This window comes from Oncorhynchus nerka, linkage group LG25 (assembly GCF_034236695.1).
Source record: "Oncorhynchus nerka isolate Pitt River linkage group LG25, Oner_Uvic_2.0, whole genome shotgun sequence".
In the NCBI taxonomy this organism is placed as follows: Eukaryota; Metazoa; Chordata; class Actinopteri; order Salmoniformes; family Salmonidae; genus Oncorhynchus; species Oncorhynchus nerka.
Genome location: NC_088420.1, coordinates 993598 through 1006390, shown reverse-complemented (window position 1 = coordinate 1006390; position 12793 = coordinate 993598). Strand labels below are relative to the sequence as shown.

The 12793-nt window shown below is 41.2% G+C and overlaps 1 protein-coding gene across 1 annotated transcript in view; it reads right to left on the bottom strand.

Moving 5' to 3' along the window:
• LOC115126151 (mitochondrial import receptor subunit TOM70-like) overlaps positions 1-12793 on the bottom strand; it is an 80141-nt gene that overhangs the window by 53697 nt on the left and 13651 nt on the right. The window contains exons 2-3 of the mRNA XM_065009459.1: positions 2998-3171; positions 1921-2047 (exon numbers count right to left, since the gene is read on the bottom strand). Of these exons, the coding sequence (XP_064865531.1) occupies positions 1921-2047; positions 2998-3171 (301 nt within the window). The remainder of the gene's footprint in view (positions 1-1920; positions 2048-2997; positions 3172-12793) is intronic.

The window sequence follows — 12793 nt, the reverse complement described above, 5'->3', positions numbered from 1 at the left end:
GGAACAGGAGGGGGCTGTATGGGGGTTCCCTTGTTATCTACAGGAACAGGAGGGGGAATATATGGGGGTTCCCTTGTTATCTACAGGAACAGGAGGGGGAATATATGGGGGTTCCCTTGTTATCTACAGGAACAGGAGGGGGGTATATGGGGGTTCCCTTGTTATCTACAGGAACAGGAGGGGGCTGTATGGGGGTTCCCTTGTTATTTACAGGAACAGGAGGGGGTGTATGGGGGTTCCCTTGTTATCTACAGGAACAGGAGGGGGTGTATGGGGGTTCCCTTGTTATCTACAGGAACAGGAGGGGGGTATATGGGGGTTCCTTGTCATCTACAGGAACAGGAGGGGGGTATGGGGGTTCCCTTGTTATCTACAGGAACAGGAGGGGGGGTATGGGGGTTCCCTTGTTATCTACAGGAACAGGAGGGGGTTATATGGGGGTTCCCTTGTTATCTACAGGAACAGGAGGGGGTGTACGGGGTTCCCTTGTTATCTACAGGAACAGGAGGGGGGGGCTGTATGGGGGTTCCCTTGTTATCTACAGGAACAGGAGGGGGTGTATATGGGGGTTCCCTTGTTATCTACAGGAACAGGAGGGGGTGTATGGGGGTTCCCTTGTTATCTACAGGAACAGGAGGGGGTGTATGGGGGTTCCCTTGTTATCTACAGGAACAGGAGGGGGTGTATGGGGGTTCCCTTGTTATCTACAGGAACAGGGGGATATATGGGGGTTCCCTTGTTATCTACAGGAACAGGAGGAGGATATATGGGGGTTCCCTTGTTATCTACAGGAACAGAAGGGGGGATATGGGGGTTCCCTTGTCATCTACAGGAACAGGGGGGATATATGGGGGTTCCCTTGTTACTTGACCTGCTGTGGTATCATGTGCCTTTAAAGGAGATCAAATTCCAACTGGCACACTATTCCCTATATAAAGCACGTTTGACCAGGGACCACATGGCTCAACTGTAGTGCACTATATAGGGAATAGGGCTCTGGTCTAAAGTAGTGCACTATATAGGGAATAGGGCTCTGGTCTAAAGTAGTGCACTATATAGGGAATAGGGCTCTGGTCTAAAGTAGTGCACTATATAGGGAATAGGGCTCTGGTCTAAAGTAGTGCACTATATAGGGAATAGGGCTCTGGTCTAAAGTAGTGCACTATATAGGGAATAGGGCTCTGGTCTAAAGTAGTGCACTATATAGGGAATAGGGCTCTGGTCTAAAGTAGTGCACTATATAGGGAATAGGGCTCTGGTCTAAAGTAGTGCACTATATAGGGAATAGGGCTCTGGTCTAAAGTAGTGCACTATATAGGGAATAGGGCTCTGGTCTAAAGTAGTCCACTATATAGGGAATAGGGCCCTGGTCTAAAGTAGTGCACTATATAGGGAATAGGGCTCTGGTCTAAAGTAGTCCACTATATAGGGAATAGGGCCCTGGTCTAAAGTAGTGCACTATATAGGGAATAGGGCTCTGGTCTAAAGTAGTGCACTATATAGGGAATAGGGCTCTGGTCTAAAGTAGTCCACTATATAGGGAATAGGGCTCTGGACTAAAGTAGTCCACTATATAGGGAATAGGGCTCTGGTCTAAAGTAGTGCACTACATAGGGAACAGGGCTCTGGTCAACAGTAACAAGTCTGAGCTAAGCCCCGCCTTCCAGGCACTCCTTGTTATCCAGTGTGTGTGTGTGTGTCTACCTTCCATGTAGTTCTTGTTATCCAGTGTGTGTGTGTGTGTGTGTGTGTGTGTGTGTGTGTGTGTCTACCTTCCATGTAGTTCTTGTTATACAGTGTGTGTGTGTGTGTGTGTGTGTGTGTGTGTGTGTGTGTGTGTGTGTGTGTGTGTGTGTGTGTACCTTCCATGTAGTTCTTGTCATCCAGTGTGTGTGTGTGTGTGTGTGTGTGTGTGTGTACCTTCCAGGCACCCCTTCTTGTTGTCCAGTCTCTCCAGGGCCTTGGCCCTCCTGAACAGGGCCTTGATGTAGCGTGGATTAATCACTACAGCCTGGGTACAGTCCTGCACCACCTCTGTCCACTTCATCTGGAAACAGACATAGTTCATGTTAACACACACAAACACACACACACACACACACACAGGGACACACACAGGGACACACACAGGGACACACACAGGGACACACACAGGGACACACACAGGGACACACACAGGGACACACAGGGACACACAGGGACACACAGGGACACACAGGGACACACACACACAGGCATTCAACAGTTCTAAACTATAAACCAGTGGTGGCTAGTGACACGTGGAAACCAGAGGAAACAGCATGAAACACCTGGTGGTCTGGTTTCACTGAAACACCTGGTGGTCTGGTTTCACTGAAACACCTGGTGGTCTGGTTTCACTGAAACACCTGGTGGTCTGGTTTCACTGAAACAGCACCAAACACCTGGTGGTCTGGTTTCACTGAAACAGCACCAAACACCTGGTGGTCTGGTTTCACTGAAACAGCACCAAACACCTGGTGGTCTGGTTTCACTGAAACACCTGGTGGTCTGGTTTCACTGAAACAGCACCAATCACCTGGTGGTCTGGTTTCACTGAAACAGCACCAATCACCTGGTGGTCTGGTTTCACTGAAACAGCACCAAACACCTGGTGGTCTGGTTTCACTGAAACAGCATCAAACACCTGGTGGTCTGGTTTCACTGAAACAGCACCAATCACCTGGTGGTCTGGTTTCACTGAAACAGCATCAAACACCTGGTGGTCTGGTTTCACTGAAACGGCTCCAATCACCTGGTGGTCTGGTTTCACTGAAACACCTGGTGGTCTGGTTTCACTGAAACGGCATCAAACACCTGGTGGTCTGGTTTCACTGTGTTTGATACCATTCCATTCTATTCTATTCTAGCTATTAATATGAGCTGTCCTCCCCTCACCAGCCTCCACTGCTATAAACCCACATGAACACATACAGAGCATTATAATGAATGGTTGCCAAGGTGATAGTTGCCACTAACCTGCTGTTCGTAGGCAGCAGCTCTGTTCTGGTAGAAGGTGGACAGGTCTGTCTGGTTGTCTCTAGGACACAGACCGATGGCCTCTGTGTAACACTGGATGGCCTGCTCATACTTCCCAGCCTTGAAGTACTTGTTGCCCTTGTTCTTAGCACCCTGGGCCCGGACCAGAGGACTCTACAGGATGGAAAAGAGGGAGAGTTAGAACTACATATATTTTAAAAAAACACACGTAGCCCACATATCAATACATACACAAATGATCTAGGTCCAATAGGGGAGAGGCGTTGGGAGGTGTTGCTTTATCTGTATTTGCTCGGCATCTGACCGTAAGGCGCTAGAAGGTAGTGCGTACGGCCCAGTACATCACTGGGGCCAAACTTCCTACCATCCAGGACCTCTATATTAGGCGGTGTCAGAGGAAGGCCCTAAAAATGATCAAAGACTCCAGCCACCCTAGTCATAGACTGTTCTCTCTGCTACCACACGGCAAGCGGTACCGATGCACCAAGTCTGAAACCAAAACCCTGAACAGCTTCCACCCCCAAGCTATAAGACTGCTAAATAGTTAGTTAAATAGTCAGTCTGGGTAGCTATTGGTTATCTGCATTGACCCTTGTTTCACTAATTTCTTTTGACTCATCACATTTTCTGCTATTACTGTTTATTATCTATCCAATGCCTAGGCACTTCATCCCTACCTATATGTACATACCTACTACCTCAAATACCTGGTAATCCCCGTATATAGCCATGTTATTACCTGGTAATCCCCGTATATAACCATGTTATTACCTGGTACTCCCCGTATATAACCATGTTATTACCTGGTACTCCCCGTATATAGCCATGTTATTACCTGGTACTCCCCGTATATAGCCATGTTATTACCTGGTAATCCCTGTATATAGCCGTGTTATTACCTGGTACTCCCTGTATATAGCCATGTTATTACCTGGTACTCCCTGTATATAGCCATGTTATTACCTGGTACTCACGGTATATAACCATGTTATGACCTGGTACTCCCTGTATATAACCATGTTATTACCTGGTACTTCCTGTATATAGCCGTGTTATTACCTGGTACTCCCTGTATATAGCCATGTTATTACCTGGTACTCCCTGTATATAGCCGTGTTATTACCTGGTACTCCCTGTATATAGCCGTGTTATTACCTGGTACTCCCTGTATATAGCCATGTTATTACCTCCCTGTATATAACCATGTTATTACCTGGTAATCCCCGTATATAGCCGTGTTATTACCTGGTACTCCCTGTATATAGCCATGTTATTACCTCCCTGTATATAACCATGTTATTACCTGGTAATCCCCGTATATAACCATGTTATTACCTGGTACTTCCTGTATATAACCATGTTATTACCTGGTACTCCCTGTATATAGTCATGTTATTACCTGGTACTCCCTGTATATAGCCATGTTATTACCTGGTAATCCCCGTGTATATATAACCATGTTATTACCTGGTACTCACTGTATATAGCCATGTTATTACCTCCCTGTATATAACCATGTTATTACCTGGTACTCCCTGTATATAGCCATGTTATTACCTGGTAATCCCCGTGTATATATAACCATGTTATTACCTGGTACTCCATGTATATAGCCATGTTATTACCTGGTACTCCCCGTATATAGCCATGTTATTACCTGGTACTCCCCGTATATAGCCATGTTATTACCTGGTAATCCCCGTATATAGCCGTGTTATTACCTGGTAATCCCCGTATATAGCAGTGTTATTACCTGGTACTCCCCGTATATAGCCGTGTTATTACCTGGTACTCCCCGTATATAGCCGTGTTATTACCTGGTACTCCCCGTATATAGCCATGTTATTACCTGGTAATCCCCGTATATAACCATGTTATTACCTGGTACTTCCTGTATATAACCATGTTATTACCTGGTACTCCATGTATATAGCCATGTTATTACCTGGTACTCCATGTATATAGCCATGTTATTACCTGGTACTCCCCGTATATAGCCATGTTATTACCTGGTACTCCCCGTATATAGCCATGTTATTACCTGGTAATCCCCGTATATAGCCGTGTTATTACCTGGTACTCCCTGTATATAGCCATGTTATTACCTGGTACTCCCCGTATATATAACCATGTTATTACCTGGTACTCCATGTATATAGCCATGTTATTACCTGGTACTCCCCGTATATAACCATGTTATTACCTCCCTGTATATAACCATGTTATTACCTGGTACTCCATGTATATAGCCATGTTAATACCTGGTACTCCCCGTATATAGCCACGTTATTACCTGGTACTCCCCGTATATAGCCATGTTATTACCTGGTACTCCCCGTATATAACCATGTTATTACCTCCCTGTATATAACCATGTTATTACCTGGTACTCCCTGTATATAGCCATGTTATTACCTGGTACTCCCTGTATATAGCCATGTTATTACCTCCCTGTATATAGCCATGTTATTACCTGGTACTCCCCGTATATAACCATGTTATTACCTCCCTGTATATAACCATGTTATTACCTGGTACTCCCTGTATATAGCCATGTTATTACCTGGTACTCCCTGTATATAGCCATGTTATTACCTCCCTGTATATAGCCATGTTATTACCTGGTACTCCCCGTATATAACCATGTTATTACCTCCCTGTATATAACCATGTTATTACCTGGTACTCCCCGTATATAACCATGTTATTACCTGGTACTCCCCGTATATAACCATGTTATTACCTGGTACTCCCCGTATATAACCATGTTATTACCTGGTACTCCCGTATATAGCCATGTTATTACCTGGTACTCCCGTATATAACCATGTTATTACCTCCCTGTATATAACCATGTTATTACCTGGTACTCCCTGTATATAGCCATGTTATTACCTCCCTGTATATAGCCATGTTATTACCTGGTACTCCCCGTATATAACCATGTTATTACCTCCCTGTATATAGCCATGTTATTATCTAGTACTCCCCGTATATAACCATGTTATTACCTGGTACTCCCCATATATAGCCATGTTATTACCTGGTACTCCCCGTATATAGCCATGTTATTACCTGGTACTCCCCGTATATAGCCAAGTTATTACCTGGTACTCCCCGTATATAACCATGTTATTACCTCCCTGTATATAACCATGTTATTACCTGGTACTCCCCGTATATAGCCATGTTATTACCTGGTACTCCCCGTATATAACCATGTTATTACCTCCCTGTATATAACCATGTTATTACCTGGTACTCCCTGTATATAGCCATGTTATTACCTGGTACTCCCTGTATATAGCCATGTTATTACCTCCCTGTATATAGCCATGTTATTACCTGGTACTCCCCGTATATAACCATGTTATTACCTCCCTGTATATAGCCATGTTATTACCTAGTACTCCCCGTATATAACCATGTTATTACCTGGTACTCCCCGTATATATAGCCATGTTATTACCTGGTACTCCCCGTATATATAGCCATGTTATTACCTGGTACTCCCCGTATATATATATAACCATGTTATTACCTGGTACTCCCCGTATATATATAACCATGTTATTACCTGGTACTCCCCGTATATATATATAACCATGTTATTACCTGGTACTCCCCGTATATATATAACCATGTTATTACCTGGTACTCCCCGTATATATATAACCATGTTATTACCTGGTACTCCCCGTATATATATAACCATGTTATTACCTGGTACTCCCGTATATATATAACCATGTTATTACCTGGTACTCCCCGTATATATATAACCATGTTATTACCTGGTACTCCCCGTATATATATAACCATGTTATTACCTGGTACTCCCCGTATATATATAACCATGTTATTACCTGGTACTCCCCGTGTATATATATAACCATGTTATTACCTGGTACTCCCCGCATATATATAACCATGTTATTACCTGGTACTCCCCGCATATATATAACCATGTTATTACCTGGTACTCCCCGCATATATATAACCATGTTATTACCTGGTACTCCCCGCATATATATAACCATGTTATTACCTGGTACTCCCCGCATATATATAACCATGTTATTACCTGGTACTCCCCGTATATATATAACCATGTTATTACCTGGTACTCCCCGTATATATATAACCATGTTATTACCTGGTACTCCCCGTATATATATAACCATGTTATTACCTGGTACTCCCCGTATATATATAACCATGTTATTACCTGGTAATCCCCGTATATAGCCGTGTTATTACCTGGTAATCCCCGTATATAGCAGTGTTATTACCTGGTACTCCCCGTATATAGCCGTGTTATTACCTGGTACTCCCCGTATATAGCCGTGTTATTACCTGGTACTCCCCGTATATAGCCATGTTATTACCTGGTAATCCCCGTATATAACCATGTTATTACCTGGTACTTCCTGTATATAACCATGTTATTACCTGGTACTCCATGTATATAGCCATGTTATTACCTGGTACTCCATGTATATAGCCATGTTATTACCTGGTACTCCCCGTATATAGCCATGTTATTACCTGGTACTCCCCGTATATAGCCATGTTATTACCTGGTAATCCCCGTATATAGCCGTGTTATTACCTGGTAATCCCTGTATATAGCCATGTTATTACCTGGTACTCCCTGTATATAACCATGTTATTACCTGGTACTCCATGTATATAGCCATGTTATTACCTGGTACTCCCCGTATATAACCATGTTATTACCTCCCTGTATATAACCATGTTATTACCTGGTACTCCATGTATATAGCCATGTTATTACCTGGTACTCCCCGTATATAACCATGTTATTACCTCCCTGTATATAACCATGTTATTACCTGGTACTCCATGTATATAGCCATGTTAATACCTGGTACTCCCCGTATATAGCCACGTTATTACCTGGTACTCCCCGTATATAGCCATGTTATTACCTGGTACTCCCCGTATATAACCATGTTATTACCTCCCTGTATATAACCATGTTATTACCTGGTACTCCCTGTATATAGCCATGTTATTACCTGGTACTCCCTGTATATAGCCATGTTATTACCTCCCTGTATATAGCCATGTTATTACCTGGTACTCCCCGTATATAACCATGTTATTACCTCCCTGTATATAACCATGTTATTACCTGGTACTCCCTGTATATAGCCATGTTATTACCTGGTACTCCCTGTATATAGCCATGTTATTACCTCCCTGTATATAGCCATGTTATTACCTGGTACTCCCCGTATATAACCATGTTATTACCTCCCTGTATATAACCATGTTATTACCTGGTACTCCCCGTATATAACCATGTTATTACCTGGTACTCCCCGTATATAACCATGTTATTACCTGGTACTCCCCGTATATAACCATGTTATTACCTGGTACTCCCCGTATATAGCCATGTTATTACCTGGTACTCCCCGTATATAGCCATGTTATTACCTGGTACTCCCCGTATATAACCATGTTATTACCTCCCTGTATATAACCATGTTATTACCTGGTACTCCCTGTATATAGCCATGTTATTACCTCCCTGTATATAGCCATGTTATTACCTGGTACTCCCCGTATATAACCATGTTATTACCTCCCTGTATATAGCCATGTTATTATCTAGTACTCCCCGTATATAACCATGTTATTACCTGGTACTCCCCATATATAGCCATGTTATTACCTGGTACTCCCCGTATATAGCCATGTTATTACCTGGTACTCCCCGTATATAGCCAAGTTATTACCTGGTACTCCCCGTATATAACCATGTTATTACCTCCCTGTATATAACCATGTTATTACCTGGTACTCCCCGTATATAGCCATGTTATTACCTGGTACTCCCCGTATATAACCATGTTATTACCTCCCTGTATATAACCATGTTATTACCTGGTACTCCCTGTATATAGCCATGTTATTACCTGGTACTCCCTGTATATAGCCATGTTATTACCTCCCTGTATATAGCCATGTTATTACCTGGTACTCCCCGTATATAACCATGTTATTACCTCCCTGTATATAGCCATGTTATTACCTAGTACTCCCCGTATATAACCATGTTATTACCTGGTACTCCCCGTATATATAGCCATGTTATTACCTGGTACTCCCCGTATATATAGCCATGTTATTACCTGGTACTCCCCGTATATATATATAACCATGTTATTACCTGGTACTCCCCGTATATATATATAACCATGTTATTACCTGGTACTCCCCGTATATATATATAACCATGTTATTACCTGGTACTCCCCGTATATATATATAACCATGTTATTACCTGGTACTCCCCGTATATATATATAACCATGTTATTACCTGGTACTCCCCGTATATATATATATAACCATGTTATTACCTGGTACTCCCCGTATATATATATAACCATGTTATTACCTGGTACTCCCCGTATATATATATATAACCATGTTATTACCTGGTACTCCCCGTGTATATATATAAAACCATGTTATTACCTGGTACTCCCGTATATATATATAACCATGTTATTACCTGGTACTCCCCGTATATATATATAACCATGTTATTACCTGGTACTCCCCGTATATATATAAAACCATGTTATTACCTGGTACTCCCCGTATATATATAAAACCATGTTATTACCTGGTACTCCCCGTATATATATAAAACCATGTTATTACCTGGTACTCCCCGTATATATATATAACCATGTTATTACCTGGTACTCCCCGTATATATAAAACCATGTTATTACCTGGTACTCCCCGTATATATATATAACCATGTTATTACCTGGTACTCCCCGTATATATATATAACCATGTTATTACCTGGTACTCCCCGTATATATATATAACCATGTTATTACCTGGTACTCCCCGTATATATATAACCATGTTATTACCTGGTACTCCCCGTATATATATAACCATGTTATTACCTGGTACTCCCCGTGTATATATATAACCATGTTATTACCTGGTACTCCCCGTGTATATATATAACCATGTTATTACCTGGTACTCCCCGTATATATATAACCATGTTATTACCTGGTACTCCCCGTATATATATAACCATGTTATTACCTGGTACTCCCCGTATATATATAACCATGTTATTACCTGGTACTCCCGTATATATATAAACCATGTTATTACCTGGTACTCCCCGTATATATATAACCATGTTATTACCTGGTACTCCCCGTATATATATAACCATGTTATTACCTGGTACTCCCCGTATATATATAACCATGTTATTACCTGGTACTCCCCGTATATATATAACCATGTTATTACCTGGTACTCCCCGTATATATATAACCATGTTATTACCTGGTACTCCCCGTATATATAACCATGTTATTACCTGGTACTCCCCGTATATATAACCATGTTATTACCTGGTACTCCCCGTATATATAACCATGTTATTACCTGGTACTCCCGTATATATAACCATGTTATTACCTGGTACTCCCGTATATATAACCATGTTATTACCTGGTACTCCCGTATATATATTACCTGGTACTCCCCGTATATATAACCATGTTATTACCTGGTACTCCCCGTATATATAACCATGTTATTACCTGGTACTCCCCGTATATATAACCATGTTATTACCTGGTACTCCCCGTATATATAACCATGTTATTACCTGGTACTCCCCGTATATATAACCATGTTATTACCTGGTACTAACCATGTATATAACCATGTATATACCTGTTATTACTCCCCTGTATATACCATGTTATTACCTGGTACTCCCCGTATATAACCATGTTATTACCTCCCTGTATATAACCATGTTATTACCTAGTACTCCCCGTATATAACCATGTTATTACCTGGTACTCCCCATTACCTATATAACCATGTTATTACCTGGTACTCCTGTATATAACCATGTTATTACCTGGTACTCCCGTATATAGCCATGTTATTACCTGGTACTCCCCGTATATAACCATGTTATTACCTCCTGTATATAACCATGTTATTACCTGGTACTCCCCGTATATAACCATGTTATTACCTGGTACTCCCCGTATATAATTACACTCCTGGTATATAACCATGTTATTACCTGGTACTCCCATGTTATTATAGCCATGTTATTACCTGGTACTCCCTGTATATAGCCATGTTATTACCTGGTACTCCCCGTATATAACCATGTTATTACCTCCCCCGTGTATATAACCATGTTATTACCTGGTACTCCCTGTATATAAACCATGTTATTACCTGGTACTCCCCGTATATATATAACCATGTTATTACCTGGTACTGTATATATACCATGTTATTACCTGGTACTCCCCGTATATATAACCATGTTATTACCTGGTACTCCCCGTATATATATAACCATGTTATTACCTGGTACCCCCGTATATAACCATGTTATTACCTGGTACTCCCCATGTATATATATAACCATGTTATTACCTGGTACTCCCCGTATATATATAACCATGTTATTACCTGGTACTCCCCCGTATATATATAACCATGTTATTACCTGGTACTCCCCGTATATATATAACCATGTTATTACCTGGTACTCCCCGTATATATATATAACCATGTTATTACCTGGTACTCCCCGTATATATATAACCATGTTATTACCTGGTACTCCCCGTATATATATAACCATGTTATTACCTGGTACTCCCCGTATATATATAACCATGTTATTACCTGGTACTCCCCGTATATATATAACCATGTTATTACCTGGTACTCCCCGTATATATATAACCATGTTATTACCTGGTACTCCCCGTATATATATATAACCATGTTATTACCTGGTACTCCCCGTATATATATAACCATGTTATTACCTACTATATATATAACCATGTTATTACCTGGTACTCCCGTATATATATAAAACCATGTTATTACCTGGTACTCCCCGTATATATATAACCATGTTATTACCTGGTACTCCCGTATATATATAACCATGTTATTACCTGGTACTCCCCGTATATATATAACCATGTTATTACCTGGTACTCCCCGTATATATATAACCATGTTATTACCTGGTACTCCCCGTATATATATAACCATGTTATTACCTGGTACTCCCCGTATATATATAACCATGTTATTACCTGGTACTCCCCGTGTATATATATAACCATGTTATTACCTGGTACTCCCCGTATATATATAACCATGTTATTACCTGGTACTCCCCGTATATATATAACCATGTTATTACCTGGTACTCCCATGTTATTACCTGTACTCGTATATATAAACCATGTTATTACCTGGTACTCCCGTATATATAACCATGTTATTACCTGGTACTCCCCGTATATATATACCATGTTATTACCTGGTACTCCCCGTATATATAACCATGTTATTACCTGGTACTCCCCGTATATATAACCATGTTATTACCTGGTACTCCCCGTATATATAACCATGTTATTACCTGGTACTCCGTATATATATAACCATGTTATTACCTGGTACTCCCCCATGTTATACCTGGTACTCCCCGTAATATAACCATGTTATTACCTGGTACTCCCCGTATATATAACCATGTTATTACCTGGTACTCCCCGTATATAACCATGTTATTACCTGGTACTCCCGTATATAACCATGTTATTACCTGGTACTCCCGTATATAACCATGTTATTACCTGGTATATAGCCATGTTATTACCTGGTACTCCCCGTATATAACCATGTTATTACCTGGT